This window comes from Melanerpes formicivorus, unplaced genomic scaffold, assembly GCF_026170545.1.
Source record: "Melanerpes formicivorus ecotype bairdi unplaced genomic scaffold, bMelFor1.0.p_v2 SCAF_2, whole genome shotgun sequence".
Classification (NCBI taxonomy): domain Eukaryota; kingdom Metazoa; phylum Chordata; class Aves; order Piciformes; family Picidae; genus Melanerpes; species Melanerpes formicivorus.
This window is the reverse complement of record NW_027142354.1, coordinates 15,992,278-16,014,306: the sequence shown is the minus strand read 5'-3', so window position 1 is coordinate 16,014,306 and position 22,029 is coordinate 15,992,278. Positions and strand designations below refer to the sequence as shown.

Below are 22,029 nucleotides of genomic sequence, written 5' to 3'. Positions count from 1 at the left end.
TTTAGATGACACACTATGACCCTGCCTGCTTCTGATGGTGTTTGGCTAGTCACTGCCTGCCACAGGAAGGACAAGGACAAAAAAAAAAGGCTCTTGGCAGGCAAGAGCATACTAATGAAGCCCAACAAAATAGTAATTCAGTGAGCATGTAAATTAGCATATTTCTCTATGCTTGCACTTAAGTGTTGCTAAGCTTCCCTCTGTTTAGTGCTGTTGACCTGAACGATGATCTATTGGCAAGAGGTGTGATGGATGTTGCTGGCAAAACTGGAGAGAGAAGACATAGGAAAAGGTCCTTATTCCCATTTTCCGAAGGAAACTGTTCATGGCTTGTAACAGTGGATGCACTGGATAAGTGATCAGAAGACTAGCATGTACCAATGAAGGTAATACCTCTTTGAGAAGGTAGTATTACAAGTTACTTAACAACAAGTAAATGCAGTTTCAGACTTAATTCTGAGCACTCACTGTTCCTGCTAGGATCTAACACAAGAATTTTAGTTGTTGTTTATAGCTTCTATGCAATCATGTTGCACAGTAAGTGACATTTGACTATATATTTTCTCTTCAAGTCCACTTATCAACTCCTATTCTGCATGCAAGGAAGACTAGATGGAATGTTATTTGTGATAGCTTTACAGCAATCTAAATATCTAATAATTGAGAAAGTGTGTAACATTTAAACTATCCAGCAAAAAAAGTATAAGCATACAGATGTGAACATGAAATGTCCTCTCTTTGAAGAGAGGGAGAAGTACCTGCCAAAGTAGATGGAGCTGATAAGCAACCTGTACTCCCTCATTGTCTATTGATAAGTTCTCTTCATTACAGTATCTGGTGGAAATTTCTGGCATTGTCCTTTCGTAAATGACCGTGAGTAGCAATGAAGACAATTCTTTGGGTTGCTTTTACCTTAAATCATATCCTCTAGAGTAAAATTTCAATTTATTTTTATGATGTTAGAAAACTCAAGGCCACTAATAGGTCAGCATTTTCCCCAACAATAAACACAGGGCCAAACTTCAGACAAAAATAGGGTGTCAGACTTTCAGTGCCTGTTAGCCTATTTTCCAAGATATGTGTTTCCTTGGTTAATTCCAGTAAAACCCAAGTCCAAGCTGCTTTATCAAAGGTAGCCATGTTAAAAATCGAACTGTGAAGTACACTTGTGCCTATTATTCTTTCTTCTTGTCTGGATAAACAGAAGAAACTGATTGCACATGTGGCAGAGGCTTCTTATAGAGACCCGTGGGTTCATGGAACCATCAATGCACCTCCTGTTCCTCCCCACAGTTCATCCCCACTGTTATGGATTGAATTGAACCTGCTGCTCTTATCCATACCATGCCACAGTCATGCCAGCTAGCTGGAGCAAAGGATTGTGGAGCTTGAACTTTATATTGCTTATTGTTTGTATGAGAGGCTTCCTGTTCCAGTTGCTGCTTCTGGGTTCTTGGGTCTTGGCTCTTTTCTGCAAGGATGGCAGCAAGACATGTGGGTGTGGGGTAGCTCCCTGGTTTTGATTTTCTGTATTATGTTGTTGTTTTTTTTTCTTTTCTTTCTGTATTTCAGTGTGCTTCTTCTGCAAATAGGCTAAAATAAGGTAATCTTGCATTGCATTCTTAGATTAATTAGATTATTAGATAAGGTAATTATGCATTGTGATTATGATATCTCATGTTCTATTTAACTTTTATCTCTTTATCTCAACCCTGAGTTCTGCGTGTTACTTTTCCCCACACTTTCATGTTGGGCAAGCAGGCAGGTTAGCCCTTGTGCTAAACCATTACACCCACAAATAAGACACTATACATAAGACTAATTTATGAATGCATCTGCTGACATTTCATTGTCAGAACAGATTTTGCTTCCTTTTGTATAGATTTTTTGGAGGAAAAAGTACTTAAAAGTATATTCCTGGAGCGTAAATCAAAGACAGTTCTTGCTATTAGTTTCAGACAAAAACATTTATTAATCACACTTTGACCAACTTACCATTCTTCTATGACTTGGATGCTCTCCATTTTGGTTGTATGTGTTGGCCTTCCTGCATTGTCTCCTCTGTCTTCATTCCTAACAGTGAGGCTGCAATGTAGTACAACACTTTATTTTGTCTAGAGAAAGTTAATTTAAAACACTGACTACAGTAATGAAAACTTCTAAAAGACATAAACCTATGTAAAATGTCATTTTTCATTCTTGCCTCTAAAATTTTGGAGAGAAAATTTTGGTAAAAATATTCCCCCTTAATTATGATGAATATTAATTAACAGCTGCTAATGGAAATTTTTACAGGCTCCCAGTTTATCCACTGAAAGATGGACACAAAACTTAGAGGTCACTTTTGGAGTGATTTCACAGAGCAAATTGAGAGTATTAGTAACAATAAGGGTAGGGAGGATAAGAGTATCTGAACTGGACATTGATGAGGCCTCGGCGCCCACCAGTTCAGGATGGCTGTTCATTCTTTATGAATGTTCCCTTTTTTTTCTCTCCAGGATATGGTGGCAGAAGATGGCTTAGATACAGAACTTCGCATGTGGCAGGTCCTTATGATTTCCACCTCCTCTGGCATAAATAGGAGTTTCATTTCAAAAAAATAAAACTTACTGGCCTCTTGAAAGAAAGGTGTCCGTTACCCTCATGTTAACACAAGCAAGAAAAAGAAAGACTTCCTTTATGTAAGGAGGTTTTTTTTGGTTTTAAGCTGGTAAGTAGTATAGTTTATTTTTCTGTAAATATCTTTTCAATTGAGTTTGCTTTAGTGATAGCGACTTCCTGTGTGTGTGCTCTGGAACATGGTACTGCCAGCAAAAACACAATTCCTGATAATTACTGAAATAAACCACATTTTGTATGACGTGAGTATTTATATAGGAAACCTGACTCTAATACTTAAGAAGTAGTATGTAGTAAGGTGATAGAGATTTCCCATTATTAGGTGTTCCTACATGTTCAATCAAAAGAAAACAAGCAACTAAACAAAAAATACCCCCTCCCGATCCCGAGAGAGCTCTTATTTTGAATATTGAGTATTCACCATGCAACGATGCTCTCAGTCATCCTAAGTGGTAATATACAAAAATGTTGGCAGCATAAAGCTTCTCTCTCCCCCACTAATATGAACAACATCTGTTCAGATCTAAGAAGAAAGTTCAGCTTTGAGACATTTTTAGCATAAATAACCTTTCTTTCTATCCTCTATGCATTTATGAGTTTCTTCAACATTTTTTCAAGCATTTGGCAGACTTAATAGGTGATCTCAAATACTCTTTTAATAACTGGAAGTTTAAGCTTCCACGTAAAGCAGAGCACATATTAAGACTTAAACATTACAAAGACGTACACTTTCAAACAAAGCTGTTTGATACTGGTTGCTCCTTCACTTACCTGCCAAGACCTTAGTTCAGGCCCTTGGTCCTGCTTCCCCTGTTACAGCGTAGGAATGCAGCTCCAGTGCTGCTAAGGTGTTAGGGTGTCATCAACTGCTGCAGGAGAAACAACACATCCTGAACTCTGGGGTTGGCAGGTAAAAAACCTTTCTGTCTCCTCTGACCTGTTGCTTGTCAATCTACAGAGGGAGCACCCAGGAAAGCCAATGGGAATTCCATATACAGGAGGTGAGAAAAAAGGGACCGTCCACTTTCTGTCTTGTAATCTTTAAGTCCACACATGTAACTGCTTAGCATCACCTTGCATCTGGATGGAGCACAAAGCTGAGATGAGGGAGAAGCAAGGAAGGCACAAAGCTTCTCTCTCTTCCTCCCTCCTTCCCTCCTGTGCAGTCCATAGGTATAGCAGCATTTGTCTTCTCTGCTGGGTGCAGAGAACTGAGTGTCTTTTGGTTCCATGGAAGAGTAACGCCATGGACAGAGAAAACAGCTTGTGTAGGTTGGCTGTGTAATAGCATATCCACCTGAGACTGTCCAAAATAGAAAGAAGCTGAACATTTATTCCTTCATCATAGCTAAGCTGTACTGAGATAACTTACTTCTTGGGCAGTAAACATTCAAGGTTTGGTTGTAGAGTCTTACTGGAAGTAAAAGGTGACTCATCTGAGAGCAGTTAACCTATATCGCTAATGTGATGTCTGGGATCAAATGCTGTTTATTTTTCTTGTGCAAAATGTGTGCTACAGTTAGGAAAATCAACATGGGCTGATGAAGGTGGAATACTAATGAGTAAGAAAAAGAAACAGGAAAACAGACAAGAAAGTCCTGTTGACTTCAATGCTGTTTTTTATAAAAGAAGTAATAGATAGGCCCCATGCATTTTGATTTTCTGTAAGACTAAATCTCAAAAAAAAAGTTCAGATGGTGGGCCCAGAATGTAGCGTGCCCCTTTCTCATATCTATACCAGTGTGACCACGTGAGGTACACATTTGGCCCTAATTCCTTCTACTCACCATTCACAGCTAGAGTTCAAGACTGAAGTTAGTAAGAGTTGCAAAACTCTTAAGAAATGAAGTGTTCTACTTCTTTGGCTTGGGTATTGTATTTAAAACAGTGCTAAATTTATAATACATTTTGGCCTAAATTTTGCATTGTGTTCCAGTGACAAACACTAGCACCACATTTCAACTTTCATTTATGTAAACCATTCAAGTCTGGGGTTTCATTAGGTGCATTACTTTTGATATGTTTTCCCTGTGAGAGAAACCACCATTCTAATATAGAAATACATTAAATTCAGACATGTTCTGTTTTCACTCAGGAAACTGGTTCATGTTTGCTTAGATAGAAAAATTAAATATTTACACATTTGTGACTGCAAAGCTAATTTGAAAGCAGGCTTTAAATAACTCTGATCATAATAACAGATTGCTACCTTTTACCTCAAAATGACAACACTACTTTGCAATTTTCTGTATTGCTACCTTCAACTGAAAATGCCCTATGTGTTCACATTTCTCTGTGGAATTCAAGTACTCCTCAGCAGCAAAGCACCCTACATATCTGGTTCTGGTGTCCTTCATATATTATTCCATCATGGAAGCTAGTCATTTATGTCAGAAGAATTATGCTATATAGTATAAAACTGAACAGAGCAAAAGTAACAGGATAAAGATTAACAAAATGATCTCACTTCGTTAAGGATTTAAGAAAAGGAAGTTGCTGATATGCCTTATTAAAAAATAGTTAAATGGAAGTGAGGTATTCTAGAGAGACATCTGCTGTAAATATGCGCTATTATTATTTATTAGTTGGAGCAGATCTACCAGATAGCTAGCGTATAGGAGTCCAGGGAAGCTGGACATACTTTCAGAAGAATGTCTTAATGCACAGGAGCAGGCTGTCCCCACACGCCAAAAAACAGGTTGGTGGGGAAGGAGACCAGCCTAGCTGAATAGGGAACTTTGGCTGGACCTTAGGAGCAAAAGGAGAGTTTATGGCCTTTGAAAGAGTGGGCAGGCCTCCCATGAGGACTACAAAGATGTAATGAGGCTGTGAAGGGAAATAAATAGGAGACCCAAAGCCTACCTAGAACTCAACCTGGCTACAGCTGTTAAGGACACTAAAACACGTTTCTATAAACACATTAGCAACAAAAGGAGGACTAGGAGAATCTCCATCCATTATTGGATGCAGGAGGAAACATGGTGACAAAGGACAAGGAAAAAGCTGAGGTGCTCAATGCCTACTTTGCCTCAGTCTTTAGCAGTAGAACTAGTTGTTCCCTGGACACCCAGCCCCATGAGCTGGGAGACAGGGAGCAGAAGCAGAATGAGGTCATAGCAATTACAGATGAGGTGGACAGTGACCTGCTAGGCCACTTAGATGCACAGAAGTCTATGGGAATGAATGGGTACACCTAAGAGCAGTAGAAGACTTGGCAGATAGGCTCACCAAGCCACTTTTCATTATTTACCAGAAGTCCTGGCTATCTGGGGAGGTAGAAAAACACAACTCCCTGCCCTCAGCTAAATTACAATTAAAACAAAGATTTGTGATTTAAAAATTCCACTGGTGGATGATGTAAAATGGCCAGTTTGATGTAAAATGTGACCCACACAGTTAGAATTTACCAAGTATAATCAGAAAGGAATTACTTTTTCAGAGTTCTTTGGCAGGGAAAAAGCCCTCCTTTAGACAAGCACATTAGTGCAGTCATTCAGGATTTGAGACATCCTTCCTGTGGGAGTGCAGTGGGGTAGATGTCTTTCAGGCTGTTCTGCTGAAGCAATTTCACTTTGATGAAAATAATAGAATAATCATTACACAACAGAAACAGGATAGCAAGTCATTGTGTAATTAGTACTTTTAAGCATTTAATATAAACTATTTTAAACAGAATTGAGAAGAGAGCCTGAAAACAAGAAGATATTAGTGCATTTTCCTGAAATGAGGGGAAGGTGTTTTTGAAAACTCTGACTCAAAGATGGGCACCACTCTGAGATCCTTCACCAGCTGGACAAATACCTTCACTTTTCAATACAAAGTTTCCAAGCTCTTTTGATTCCTTTACTTTTACTGTAAGTATCTGACTTAAAACCTACTTCATGAACAGAGAAGTATTTTCCCTGTTTTTAATTTGGATGCACAAAAAAGTGCATGGCAACGTCTTTTTAACTTCTGGTTGTGGTTCAAACTGACCAAACTGTCTTCTTTGCTGTAGTCCAACAGTCAGCCATTGAAAAATATATTATTTGAACAGGTCTGTTCACAAGTTCACTCCTACATGATGGAGCAGGCCCAGGTAGAACTCAGAGATGGATGTGGTCCCCATATGCTGCATGATAATGCAACAGACCACTCTTTAACTTCTTTCATGAAACCAAAGATAAAATTCTTTTCTGACACCTTGGTTTTTTGACAGTTGGAATAATTAAACCTGACAGCAGTGAAAACTAGTCATGTCTGTGTTTTCTTATGAACAGAGGATCATGATGATTTTGCTACACTGCACAAAGTAATAATGAAAAACAACTGCAATACTATTGTGATCCCTTTATGAAGAGCAATACATACTGGTCTCAAAATCTTTAGAGTTTAGTCAATAATGCTGTCTTCTATCTCCCTATTAGTGGCATAAAAATTAGCATCCGTGAGGATGAAATGTTACATGAACAGTATCAAAGGATAGGTTCTTTCCTTTTTCTTTTTTTTTGTTACAGATGAGTAAAGTGTAAAAAAACTTGCTTCTATCAAAAGTAGGAAAAGAATTCACTTTCTTTTACAATAAGTGATTAACACCCAGAATAGTTATTCTGAGGAAGACAGGAGCTACAGTCATGATTTTTGCTATAAAGTGATGCCTTGCACTAGATATGTTCATTGGTTAAGATAAACTTTAATTATATCCTCCTATCCCCTGGCTGTATTACAAAAAGAAAGCAAATGCATCAGCGATCAAAACCATACATTGTGGCCTCTTACCTCTAAGAATTTATCTCCTTATAAGAAGAGAAAGACAGATTAAAGCACTTGGTAGTAATATCACCAGCATACGCATAGCATAGAAATGCAGAGGAAATTTCAGCCAAATTAATGGAACCAAATAAATTCTAGAGCAGAGGCTTGGGTGTAGGTCTCCAAGTGATACACAGTTCATCCACAGAACGATATGAAACAGTACAAACTGCAGACTTGGTATTTTCATATGCCTGAGTCAGTTGCCTGTGAGAAACTCTTAGAGGGGAATGGTGGTCAAGAGCCTTTGGACAAATTTGATTAAAATGATCAGAATCTGGCCTTAACTCAGCCAATAGAACATGACTTAATTTTTTTCCAAAGAAGAAATACATTTTAAAAAATGTGGGTTTTTTTTTCACTTCGTGTCCATCCTAGTTTGTTAATGAGCTAAGATTTACAGATCTTCACTGAATTCATTAAAGAAATACAGAATGTAACTGAAAATAGAATAGGATTTCAGTGAAAAATAGCTACATACTTCTCTGAGTAAAAAATGAATTGTTTTGTTCTTAAAACTAAATGATGGTGATTGTGTTTAGCAGACTGACACAAAAAACAGCCTGGTGGGAAAAAGCCAGCAATTACCATATGGCTATAATCAGCCTATTTGGCAGTGCCCACTGAAACTATAAACTCCTATCAAAAAAGTCCAGGTACCTGTAGTTCTGAGTTTTCTGAGTGCCAGATTTACATTTGCCCTAGGTGACAAGATGGAGTGAGAGACATTTTTAATCCTGTATTGGTTTTGGCTGAGCTGGAGTTAATTCTCCTCAAAGCATCCTTCTAGTGCTGCGTTTTGCAGCAGTAGTTGATAACACAGAAGTGTTTTGGCTACTGCTGAACAAGTATCCAGGCTGTGTTTTTCCAACATTTCTCCGACCTGAGAATCTGAGGGGTGGGAAAGATCTTGGGAGGGGACACAGGTGAGTCAGCTGACCCAAATTGGCCAAAGGGGTATTCCATGCCATATGATGTCAGCTCAGATTTAAGAACAAAGTGGAAGAAGGAAGTGTGGTGGATATTCGTCCAGCTTGGATTCAGCTGTTTTACAGTGAAAAAAAAACATATGTGCTTGCAAGGAGAATTCATAAACTTGAAATCTAATTTTGCAAGCCTCACCTGATGCAAGATTTTTTAATTTATTTTTTTTTAATACATAATCCAAGTATTTGCAAGAGATACAGCGTCCAATATTTCAAAGCTTCAGATGAGAAGGGAATGTGGAGTCACAAACCTCCTAGTTCTTTGTTTAGCTTCCACTGTGATCTCATCATTTTGACCTGCAGCCATAAAGGCTGCAATGATAACTAGATGGTCACAAGAAGTAAAATAAAAATTAACTACAGGAAAGAAAGGGAAAGGGAAAGGGAAAGGGAAAGGGAAAGGGAAAGGGAAAGGGAAAGGGAAAGGGAAAGGGAAAGGGAAAGGGAAGGGGAAGGGGAAGGGGAAGGGGAAGGGGAAGGGGAAGGGGAAGGGGAAGGGGAAGGGGAAGGGAAGGGAAGGGAAGGGAAGGGAAGGGAAGGGAAGGGAAGGGAAGGGAAGGGAAGGAAAGGAAAGGAAAGGAAAGGAAAGGAAAGGAAAGGAAAGGAAAGGAAAGGAAAGGAAAGGAAAGGAAAGGAAAGGAAAGGAAAGGAAAGGAAAGGAAAGGAAAGGAAAGGAAAGGAAAGGAAAGGAAAGGAAAGGAAAGGAAAGGAAAGGAAAGGAAAGGAAAGGAAAGGAAAGGAAAGGAAAGGAAAGGAAAGGAAAGGAAAGGAAAGGAAAGGAAAGGAAAGGAAAGGAAAGGAAAGGAAAGGAAGAAAAAGAAAAGAAAAGAAAAAAGAAAAGAAAAGAAGAAGCAAAGAGATAAAAGATAAAACCAGATGCTTTGTCTCTTCCAATGATTAGAAAACATTCAATTTCTTCCTCTGTAGTTTTTTTTTGGTGATATTTCTCCCCTTGATTCAGTTTCCTATGTCGTAGTGTGGTGTACTTTGGATTTTTTTTTCTTTCTTCCATCTCTTTGTTTGAAGAGCACACAGCTGAAAAACAGTCTGTAACAGACGGTTGGGCACTTATGTGTGCTGTGAATGTGTTTTCAACTGAAAAGCTTAGTGTCTGCTCAGGATCCAATAACAGTAAATGCAGGCAGACTTCTGGCTCCCATATGCACCTTTCTACATACCATAAATCCTGTGCTTCAAAGGAGGGCTCCAGGTGGAAATTTTCTGGTCTGCCTTTTGCTACTCAGGATGGGTGCGGAAGCTGTTTCATGGGCCCTTCCACTGGGGTTTTATAGAGAATGCAGCTGACTGGAACTGAGTTTTTCTGCATGGATTTGACAGTTAATGATAATTTACTTCTGGACTGGATTTTCCACAAAATAGTGTTTGTGGAGAACTTTGAGTTTAATAACATTTCATAATGTTTTTGATGGTTTAAAAAATTATTATAATTACATTTTAAAATTAAATAATCATTTGCCCCGTTTTCCCTCATTGTTAGTAACCATTATTCTAACTAGTCTTTCATAAGTAATTCTAGTGAATGTAATCAAAGAATAAGTTTAAATGAAATATTGTGCTGAAATTTAAAAAGCTCTTTAGAAAAATTACATTCTGTCATGGTAGCTGTTTTTTCCCAGTAAGTTTTCTGATTACAAGAAAAGTGATTTTCTAATGAAAAAAAAGCAGTGTATCAGAAACTCCAGCAGCTATCACTCTTCACAATACCTGAAATTTATTCAAACTTTCTGCAAACAAGTTAGCAGCCCCACCTTCCTCCCAGAATCATGTTTACACTTCCTGTGGAGAGAAGCTTGAAGAGTAATGCTTTATAGCATCAAAATCTTAAAGCATCACAAAACCTGCATTTATTGGGTTTTTTTGGTTATTTTTAAGTTGCTTGCTTGCCTAAACCGGTCTTGAGATACCTTGAACAGTGGTATTGATATTATGGCTGTGAGGCGCGTGGTCACAGGAATAGAGATGTGGATAGCCTGGCCTTTCTACTGATGTATTTCTGACACCTACAATAAAGCAACAATCCAAGGGTGACTGAAGGAAATGCAGACAATTCTCCTGTCTTTCTTCCATAGTGCTTCTATTGCAGTCCTATTTAGACTTTTCTGTGTGAAGGAATAGCTTTTAGCCTTGTGAGGTATTTGAGAGAGTTTAAAAGAAAATACACTTGAAAACACTAAGGATGAGAGAATCCTACCTTCTGAAAATCTGGACTAAGATCTATGAATTCTTTTGATCAAAGGCCTATGATAAGGTTAGCTCATTGTGGTTCAGAGTTGTGACCTTTCCCATGAGAAATAAGAAACTTCTCAGTTCAGATGCATGTTTATGTTTCTGCTATACTTTGGAGGTAGGGGAGAGCAGGCTGAATTTCTTACTGCTTTTCATTTGCAGTGCTTTCTTAATACTGTGCTGGATGCAGCATTATTGGCCAAAGCCTTTACAGATTCAACAATAATAATAGAAATAAACAATAAAATATAAAAATAAAAAAGGAAGATTGGTTAAAATCAAGGTTTAAGATATCTAAACCATTTCATCTCAGGCCATTAAGTCAAATAAGACATTTAGCTCAGTCCTTATAGTCTTACGTTGTGCTACTCCTCAGCTTGAGTAAAAGCAGAACTGAACTCAAGTTATCTAGTGCTTAAGAATATAATAATCTCTTTGTTAATAGGATGTCTTGGCCAAGATTTTGGAGTTTATGTAAGATCATTATGTAAGGTTACTAAATTGCATCCCACATGCCACTGTAAAGGTGGATCATCCTTACTGAAACATGAATACTAAGCTAAAGTCATAGAGGGATGTGCTCAGCAAAGCAAGTACCTAAACAGGTTTTAGCAGATCTGCAGTGTTCCCTCTATTCGCTTTGCTGTGTATTTAACAATTTAAATTGAATAGATCTAAAATCCAGTGACCTTTTCTGTTTAGAGTGGACAGTCAGATTAACAGTTTCTTTTTAAAGCTATGGGTTTTATTCTGCTGCTGTATTTTCCATAAGAGTTGAATTCACTGTACATTTGGCAGACAGGCTTTCACATTTGTCCAAACTGCATTTTCCTTTTGGACTCCATGAAGAATTTGAAAGCAAAATCTCAGAGAATCAAAAACCCACTTCAGTTCATCTTCAGACTGCTATTTACAATGTGATCTTCATGGCAATTTTTATCCTGATTCTTTCTTCTTTTAGAAAATGTTCAGAAGCAGACTGGTAGTAAAAAACCTAACTCACTGGAAACCCCCTGAAACATATTTTGCAAACATTTAATATCTGAGTTTAGTCTGCCAAGCTGAACACAGAATCACAGAATGCTTGAGGTTGGAACAGAGAGAATTCTGGAGGTCATCTTGTCCACCGTCCCTGCTTGAGCAGAGCCACCTTGAGCAGGGTGCCTAGGATTGTGTCCAGATGGGCTTTAAATATCTCCAAGGATGGAAACTCTACAACCTCTCTGGGCAACCTGTAAACCTGTGCCAGTGTTCACTCACCCTCACAGTAAAGAAGTGTTTCTTAATGTTCATAGGGAATGAATATCCCATATTTCAGCTTGTTCCCATTGCCTCTGGTCCTGTCACTGGGCACTACTAAAAAGAACCTGGCTCTATCTATTCATCCTCCTTTTGGCTATTTATATAGTTTGATAAGATCCCCTTGAGTCTTTTCTTCTCCAGGCTGAACAATCCCAGCTCTTGCAACCTTTCCTTGTAGGAAATATCCTCTCTCTCTTCATCATTGTGATCTTTTTTCAGACTGCCTCAGTTAGGTTCAGTGTGGGAAGAGGTTGTCTCTCATTCTGAGGAACCCAGAACCAGACACAGTGCTTCAGATGTAGCCACTGGCGCCACAACCAACACATTCACTGCAATCATATTTAAAGAAAGACTTTGACTGAAGAAAAAAAAATTTGGGGGTGAGGGTGTGGGTACTTATATGTAATGATATTTACACTTCAGGATGACTTCAGGGTGAAGGACTGAAAACCTTTCAAGGCCAATGCGGGCTAAAAAGCACAAGAAAGGAGACAAGTACTGTAAATGGACAGTCTTGCTGAATTTGCTTTCCTCCTCTCTTCATGTGAGACCGATTTAAACTACCTAGCTACAGATACATCATCTCAGCAGGCACCCAAAGGCAGATGGAAGCTACCCATGTGAACTGCACTAGAACTTCTGAAATAAAAGGCAGTATCTTCCTTAAATTTAGACTAGCACTGAGCAAAAGTTATAAAGGTGCAAGAGAAGAAAAACCTAGTGAGTTAAAGCAATGTGACTTTCCTGATGCATTTTGTTCTTCTGAAAATCTGTAATAAAATACACTTTCTGCTGGATTTTATTTTAAAGTGATATCGCTTTTATATAATGATAGCCACCGTGGAATCTATTCCAACTTTGGGAAATTTTTAGTCTTTTATAGGATAAATATTTGAGATTTTTGTTCTCAGATATAGAAGGAAATTTCTGTATTAGAAAGAAATCCATGGTTTCCCCAAGATCTCATGCAAGTGATTCCTAATGGAGTTACTCTAGCTTTGTTTCATTACTGTAGAGCTCATTTCTGCTTTAGGCAAGATTCAGCTCAAGGATGTATTTCTCTTGTCAGGTCAGCCTACAGATCACTAGTCTGTCTGTCAGCTTCATTCTTCCATTCAGAATAATATTACCATTCATATTCCATCTTGTACAATGGGTACATCTAATTACTAGACAATCCTCAGTGTCCTTACTCCTGGCTACAGTTATTTTGCAAGCAATTCCTTCATATATTTGAGACAATTAAAAGTGGCAGTTGTTGAGTGTTCAAAGGAATAGAAATTGTATTTTTTTGAAAGGGTAACTGGATGAATAAAAGTTTTTCAGTCCGCTAGCAAGTCTAATGGTCTCAATTAGTTCTGATAAACAGGCCTGGTTTCAGTTTCTGTACTTTTTTTTTGTTTAATTATTGTTGGTTTGCAGACATGAAAATAGCAGTATCAGTAAAGAACTGACCCTGATAAGGGTCACTCTTTAGATTCCATAGATTTAGTTACAGTTTCCAAATGGGAAGAGAGGCCTGGGAACATTCATACCAAAATACACTTTCTTTTTTTCCCGTAAGCTGTTGTAAAGTTCCTCAGTTAAAGAGGGCTTTATGTATTTGTAAAGTACAATTCCTTCCATGATGTCTATGAACACCATATTTTATGAAATTAGTCTGGACCAAACTAGCTTATGCTTATTCACACTACAGTCAAATAAGATGGAAGATCTTTCACTTTAATATCTGTCAAATTAACAAACAGGATTGAGAATCACCATATAAGTTTGTGTATATAGTACAGGCACCTGTTTAAATTGATGTTGACTGCTAGTTTCCAGATTCTCTGTTAGATAAGGCCCTTAGGTGGGAAGCACTTTCAACCTGGATATCAGCAGGAACTGAAGATATTCGTTGCTCCATAATGAGTGCTCAGCACCTGCAGGTATCAGGCCCTCAATCAGCTAGAGCCAGAGTCACCATCTGTATAATGCTGCCTCACATAAAGAATGTGTGACCTACTTTTCTAGGGAGAGGATCTCCATCTTTTAAGTGTTATCTATTAGGGGTACAGTCCCATTTCCATAATACATTCTTTCATTTTTTCCCTTAAAAGAACTAGACATTTATTCCTGTTTTAACTGACATTTTAATCCGATTTGGAATGATACATAGTTAAAAAAAATAAACCTTTGTAAGATGGAAATTTTGCAGCTAACATATTTAAGTAGCCTGATTTATTTTCCCCTTTTAGCTAAGAACTGCATCCTGCACTTACTCTTGCAGACAGAGTGGGCTGGGAGAGTTCTCTGGCCCTGAGGTTGAGTGCCACCATGTAACCCCAGTCCATAATGCTCCTATCCAAAACAAGGGCTCTGTACCTTTGGCAGATCATTGCCTGAGACTGTGCAGTTTGGCACTGGCCAAACTCTGCCAGGGAGTTAACACTTGCTAACAGTTTAACTATATAGCTGATTGCTTGAGCCCTTCATAGTTTACTAGTACACACACAGTGTGTTTAATTTGGATAAGAATTTTTGTTACTAGTTTTGCATATTAAATATATACATTTTTAATAAACTCCACAATAAGGTTAGGAGGATTCACAAGGCCACTTTATTGCCTTTCAAATGACATCATCTCTCAACATGTATTGCTTCAGCTTATACATTCATCTCAGACCCATTTTGACCTCTCACAGAGTTTCCCATTTCTGCAATTTTCCACAGGCTGCTGAGTTCATGCATCTTTGGGTAAATACATAATTGTTGTTTGCAATAAGGAAACAAATAAAAAATATTTCAAGGACTCCAAATTCCTAACAGTTGAAAACCAGCGTAAACTGAACTCAGGCATCCTCACCACTCTTGGGTAGGTTTATTTTTGTTTTGGTTGGTTGGTTGGTTGTGAGCAACAGTCTACTGTGCCCTAGTGACAGAATATCTGTCATGACATTACAGATCTTCCTTCAGTTGGTGTTCTACAGACACTAAGCTGAATACAATTTTGGCACAGTCAGGTGGGAAATAGGCAGGAGTGGCAAGGGAAAGCCAAGACATTAATTCTCTGAAGCAATCCATCTCTTCAGAAGCATCTGAGGTGACATCAAACTGCTTTACCCCAGTGGCTACGGTTCTGCCATTGCTTTCTCTCCCTCTAGTCTTCTCAAAAGCAGGTGTCCCTGAATACACTCTGTGTGCTGTACCAGGGCAGAATCAAGATAATTTTCTAAAGTTAACTAGATTTAGACTGCTCTCTTCTTCTAAGGAGCTATTGTGAGCATTATACATGACTAAATTGGAATGAGCCTTCTGTAATGCCAGATCCCCTCTGAGCATGTATTTGTTCTTCAACCCAGAAGGACTGAACTTCTGATTTTTATTTTGTTGTCATCCAAATTTCCTTTACAGAATTGTTTGCTTGAAATAGGTCCAATATCTGCAGTTAGACTGATGAGAGTTTCTTATCTTAGCAGTATTACACACATAGGCTTGTGCATTTGGTTTGTGAGGCATCAGAAACATTTATTAAAAAGTTGCTAATATGTTTATGTTCAAACCCTTCTCTAACCTGCCTCTGTTATCACAGATGGGTCAGTAAATACAAGACCCTCCATCTGTTCCTCAAAATGAAATTAACTAAGGATAAAGTACTGATACTAGGAAGGGTTGGCCCATAGAGTCCAAGGCTGCGGCTGGTGTTAATGAGGATTCTACCACTTGCTTGTAATCAAAGCTAACAGACAAGCTGCCTAAGAAGCTATCCCTCCACTCTTTAATGCATGAGAGTTCTGTTTTATTATGGGGAGGAATAAGCTTTTCTCACACCTTTGAAAATACAAACATTTATCAGTTTACTTGGGGTTAGACTCAGTTTAGAGTGTTAAAGTTTTTTTCCAATTATAGTTGTTGGTTGAAAATTAATTTCAAATAATTTATTTATGCTGAATGTCTGTGTAATGTCTTCTGTATCTTTGTGCTTCCACCATGATTTCATGGTTGGCTAGCAGTCCCTTAGTGACTACCCCTTTGCAGACACTTGATGAAATAAATTCATTGTGTAGCTTACAGATTTCTCCTAGAGAACTGCAAGATTTTAATTTACTTTGCATGACATAGAAAGCAGTGAGCTGCACCAAAACTACTTCTGCTTGGCAAAAGACCTGTGGAAAAAGCCCTGCTGCAGCTGTGGGAGCTGGTGGCTCACCTGCCCGTGCTCCAAGGCTGTGCAAGACCCTTTGCTTCCACAGGGCTTTTGCGGTAGATGGCACAGGGCTGAGAAAAAGAGAGGAAGACAAAAGGTGGTGGATGAGCTTGGAAATAGGGATTTGGGGGCTGTTTTTAATGAGGAGAGATGAGATGTATTTGAATAATCTGATAATTAATTTGATTAATTAAATGTATTTGATTAGAACAGGGTTTCACAGTGACTAAGGCAGATTCTCATGAGATTTAACTGGTTAACTTTAAGCTTCCTTTAGTTGTTTTTACATAAAATTTTACTTTTTTGTAGATTTTATTTTTATAGTCCTTTCAGGTTGCCAGGAGAATTCTGATTTCCTGTATTCACATCTTACTCTTTAGAAGCAGATACTGGAAAAACTACAGAGAAGTAGTTTGTGCACTTAGTATACTTGAGACCTCATCTAGCATACCTTTGCATCTTGTGCCATCATTTATGTAGAAGAAATGTGCTCCCCGCATTCAGAAGGTAGTGTTTCACATCTGCTTCACAATGTGAGGAAGTGCTGAAAGCTGCCTTTACTTACCACCTCTGGAGCTCTGCAATAACCTGTGTGAATCATGTCTAAGGTAGATTTGTCTTTTGGCTCAAGGAGGCCAGACTTCTAGGAATCAATAGGCTATCATGGACAGTGTGGCCCAGTGTCAGAGAAAGGTGCAAAGCCTAGAGGTTGGTAAGTCAGGCTCTGATGCCCTAGGAGAGTTGTGTAAATAAGCAAGCCACCTGTCCCCAGCCTGCCTTGAGAATCTAAACATTCAACAAAATAACTTGGCCTGTTTGAATTCTAAAGCAGGGTGAGCCAACTAGGAACACATGCCTCTTCCCTCTGCTTTTTAACTATAGAGTTCATCTTTTGATTTAAAGGAAAAAAGAACACTTTACTTGAGCATTATTTAATAAGTCCTGTTAACAAAACTTACAAAAGAATGAAAAAAATACTTGACAAGCAACTTATTTTTAGAGTGTCTTCTGCTTGTTTTTCCAAATGCTGAAAATTTTAATTTCTTATTTTAAGTAGTTCAGGGAGCCTCGAGAGGCCTGTTTCTGAGGACTAAGTATTTAAATCCTTACCTCACAATCACCCCATGGTGCATTCCAGTGACAAAAGGAATGTCTACTGGGCAGCTTTCTCTTGTGGCCTCCCACAAGGTGATTTCAAACTGGTTTTCTAGAATATCACATTAAGTAGCTTGTGTGATAGGTCATAAAATTGGACTTGGTGCCATGGTCTAGTCATGAGGTCTGTGTTGATAGGTTGGACTCGATGATCCTCGAGGTCTCTTCCAATCTTAGTGATACTGTGATACTGTGATACTGTGAAAATGGGTTTTATCCAACTTAAAATTCTACTTGTTAGTAGAACTGGTGCTCTTCTCATAAGAAAGTACCAGTGCTGCCCATTGCACTGTGGTGACACAGATGATACGTAGATGCACAAAAGCATCCAGTGCTAGCTAAGCCTCAGAATAAATCATTCTTCAGGAAAGAGATTGAAAGTTTCAATCTTTGATCTTTGCAAGTGCAAATGATAAAAACATAAGGAAGTTGTGTGCTGATTTAAAGTATGAAAAGCCTTAGAATGGAACATCTTCTCCCATGAAATATTTTTTTTAACTATCACCTTCTATTTCAGTAAAATAGAGTATGGTTGCCTGCACTACTCTGTTCTCCCCTAGAATACACTAGTTTCCAATGCACTTTTCCATATTTGCTTTTCTCAGGTGTGATATTTTGAAAAGGTAAACAGAGAGCTGAATTCATCTGTTTCAAGCTTGTTGTCCTCCTTTCTTTGCCGTGAGAAAAAGAAGAATTTAAGAATTAGGTTTAGGAAAAAAAATTAAACCCCAAAAAAACCAACAGAAAGCAAAAAAATCCCTTGAAAAGGATTGCTTTTGTTTCAAAGAGAAAGATTTTATTTTCTTGCTTTAACAAAATCATGGAGCCTGGGTGACTCTTTTTGTACCAGCCCACCTACAGCAAACTCCCAGTATAAAAATTCTGCTAAAGACAGGCACTAAAATCAGAATATGGACTTTATTTTCCACATATTTTAGAATGTGGCTATCATTTATTGCACTAATTTCTTTTTGTTTCCATCCTTTCTTTGCTTCCCTCTCCTCTAAACTTTCTACCATAGTTAAATGAAATGAAAAAAGCCATGACTATGACCTCTGGGGATTATCTTCTGTAGAGTTACGCATAGATCAGACAAAATTTTTGCATGGCAAAATAACACTCAATATCCTAGAAAAAGAAAATTACTAATCTCTAAGTACTAGAGAGGTGGCAAATGCAAAAGAAATAAATTATCTTGGTTTGTTTGTTTGTTTTGCTGTTTTGTTATTTTGTTTGTTTGTTTGTTTTCCATTTAGCGTTACCAGGCACAGTATGTTTTTGTTAGCAGGAGGTAAACATTGAAACCTACGGGGAAAAATGTTAATATAATTTCAAGTGGTCAATTTGTCATGCCATATTCATGGCATGAGTGACTGGAATATCTTCTTGTAGGCCCAAGTCAACTGTTAAACCCATGCAAGGGAAACGCTCCCTTTAATAAAGAAAAATATTTGTGTAACAAGGTCAACAGGAAGAAGTTTCAGATGTAACTCAGAGCAGTCATGGGCAAGAGGTTTCTTGCCAAGAGCAACTCTTGTTTACTGCCAAGCTGGCAAATATCCTATCTTCCCTGGCATCTCTTGGGTATGGGAAACTAGTCATGAAAGGGTCACAAAAAATCAAATTACAAGCACAGTTTTTGTACAGGGCACAGCTTGGAGCTGCTGGGTATGTCCCTTTCTGTCTTCTACAGGAGACTTCAGCAGTTGATCCCTTTAAGGTAAAGGCCTTGCAGTTCACACATTTGAACTGAGTGACAGAACCAAGCAAAGTTGTGTAATCATCTTCACTTATCCCCTGGAAGCCTTTTTATGTCCACCAGACTCCTGTGCTGCTAAAGTCTCTTGCCGAGCAGATACCAGACGCCTTTGGAGTGTGTGGTAAAAGGAGAGGGATTATCAGGCATTAGAACGCCCCACAGCTTTAAAATTCACTGAGCAACTTATGGAAGGAAGAAAGGAAAAAAAGATACGACTCCTGCTCTGGCTGGGAGACAAAAGGGGAAGCAAAATAAAATTGCCAGAATAGACAATCTCCCTGTGCTAGTGTCTTGAGAGGTTTTTTTCAAGGAATTTACAAGTGATTTACAAGTGCTTGCAAGAGAATGACTGGTTTCATGTCTGCTCAGGAAGCTGGAGTAATGGATTGTAAATAAGGTTGGGGAGGTGAGATGGCAGGCTTCTCCTCTTATCTTGCCAAGCCAAGCTCAAAACTGCAAAGCCATAGCACTAAATATTAAATGTGCAGCTCTCTGGAGAAAGTGTTATTGAGAAAATTATAGACTGTCATGTCAGGAGTCTTACTGCAAATTTTGCAACTCTCAGGCTACCTGAGTCATTGAAATTACACCTAGAAAAGAACCCTTTTCTTCTGTCCTCTATGGGAATGGTGTTTTGTGGAAGACAGGGTGAGACTCAGTCCAGCACCTTAGGTACCTGACTAGTGTATCTGTTAGATGCTTTAGTGAGGCAGTCTTCCTGAAGTAGGCATCTAATCTCTATATCAGGTCCATGAGAGAGGAAGGTCCTGTAGAAGATCTCCAGAAGTATATATCACGTGTTTGCAGTAAATGGACTAGCTTGTCATGTTAGGAACTTTAGAAACACCTTGTGTTCTCCACTGAGGAGGGCTGTTTCCTGCACTACTGATGCTCAAGCACTAGTTCAGGGCTTAAGCTATATGGGCAACATCCTGCCCATACCTGCTACAATAAAATGGCCAATTTAAGAATTCTGTTTATCTTCAGCTGTTCCAGTTGAAAAAAAACTTGCTAATCAGCCCTGCTTTGTTCTTGTTAATTCAGTGATTTGCTATCCTAACAATTATAAATGCCAGTAGATGTAATGTGTCTGTGTTGGAGTTAATTTTCTTCATATCAGGCCATATGGTGCTTTGGAATTGTGATCAGAAGAGTGCTGATAACTCACTAGTGTTTTAGGTGCTGCTGAACAGTGCTTGCACAGGATCAAGGATTACTCTTTCTCACACTGTCCTGTCAGTGAGCAGGATGGGTGTGCATAAGAGGTTGGGTGGGCACACAACTGGGAGAGCTGAGCCCAGCTGATCAGAGGGATAGTCCGTGCCATATGACATAATGCTCAGAAATAAAATATAGGGAAGAATGAGGAAGGAAAGAGGTTCAGAGTTGTAGTTTCTGTCTTCCCAAGTAACCGTTATACATGATGGACCCTGGATTTCCTGGACATAGTTGAGCACCTGCCTGCCAATGGCAAGCAGTGAATGGATTCCTTATTTTACTTTATTTGGGCACACATTTGTCTTATCTATTAAACTGTCTTTACTTCAATCCATGCACTTTGTCACTTTCACTCTTCCTATTCTCCTCTTCATCCCACAGGTCAGGAGTGAACGAATGGTTGTGTGGGGACTGAGCTACCTACCAGGGGTATCCCACAACAGTGGAGAAGCACTCCAAATATTTATTTGAGAAGGAATTACTAAAAAAAGGAGTTTGTTATAAGATGTACTGAAGTTGATCTAACTTTTTTTGCTGTTAACAAGTGTCTGTTAGGCAAGGTACTAGTTCCACAAACAAAGGTGTGAATATTTGCCTATGTTTTTGTGCAAACAGAAGGCTTAATGCCTATTCTGATTTTAGCACAGGGTGGAATGGAAGAAAACAAACATCACATGATTCACCAAAGATATTTTTAGAATTCTAAGGATTTATTTGGATATATGAACTATTAACTCTTCAAACCGGTAAAAGTGAAAGCGCCTTAATAGGAGCTGTACAAATCCTATCCCCTCACCCTCCCACACTCCATTTTCCTATGAATGGTGAGGTAATTAGGGCACTGATAAATTAGTATCCTCAGTCACACAGACTGGTGTTAAAAACCCAGAAATATCCTATTTTGATATTGACAGATTAAGAATTGTCATCCTCATTAATGAATCCAGCAACACTTCCAGACAGAGTATCTTGAGAAGTTCACATGACTCAGATACAAAGACCTGTGGAACTGAGGAAAGTATGTAATTACACTAAGTCCAGGGAATCTGTTAGATCTGTTACAATTATCTGGTTTTCTCTTTTAAAATCTTTTCTATTACAGAAAAATACTCTGGAGAATTACCTACCTAGAATCCATTATATAACAAACGACTATTAAAGTTTGTTATATATAATTTTATTTTTCTTTTTGTGGTGGTTCAGGCTGGGTGCTCCCCCTGGTGCTACCACACAAGCCACACCTGTGGTGTCCTGAGGGTCCAGCCCAGTGGGCGGACATGGGAAGCTATGTATTTCATCCCATAATGTCCTGCTCCCTATAAAACCATCATCAGGGTTTCTGCACTTCCTCTTTCTTCCCTCACCACTATCTGGTAATGGGGGAGCCATCTCGCAGCAATTTGGGCCTGGCTAGGCCTAACACCGGGGGGGAAGGGCAAGCTCAGATCTGGCCAGCTGAAATTAGCCTAACAGTGGGGGGTGGGGTGGGGGTGGGGGGGTGTGTGTGTAAGAAAGAGCTCTGGGGGTTTTGGGTGTACCCTCAGGTGGGGCTGGGATGCTTCTGGGTATGTTTTGGGATCTCTTTTTGTCACTGTGCTTGTAGTTCTCTGTAAAATATTCACTGCTTTTCCATTTAAACTTTCCACCACTTTTGCAATCCATTTGTCTGAGTCTTACTTTTCTGCCTGTAGTGGGAGGGAAGGGAGGATCAGCCCTTCAACCCACTACACTTTTAGAAAAGTATTTTTGTAGGTTTTTTTAGGGTA

The 22,029-nt window shown here is 38.8% G+C and overlaps 1 protein-coding gene across 3 annotated transcripts in view; it reads right to left on the bottom strand.

Moving 5' to 3' along the window:
- The window catches only part of RGS17 (regulator of G protein signaling 17), a 463,053-nt gene that overhangs the window by 4,295 nt on the left and 436,729 nt on the right, over positions 1 to 22,029 (bottom strand). For 2 of the 3 annotated variants that reach the window (XM_068151678.1, XM_068151671.1), the window contains exon 3: positions 1,996 to 2,085. In XM_068151678.1, coding sequence (XP_068007779.1) covers positions 1,996 to 2,085 — 90 coding nt within the window. The remainder of the gene's footprint in view (positions 1 to 1,995; positions 2,086 to 22,029) is intronic. The other variant, XM_068151661.1, reaches the window with a different exon arrangement.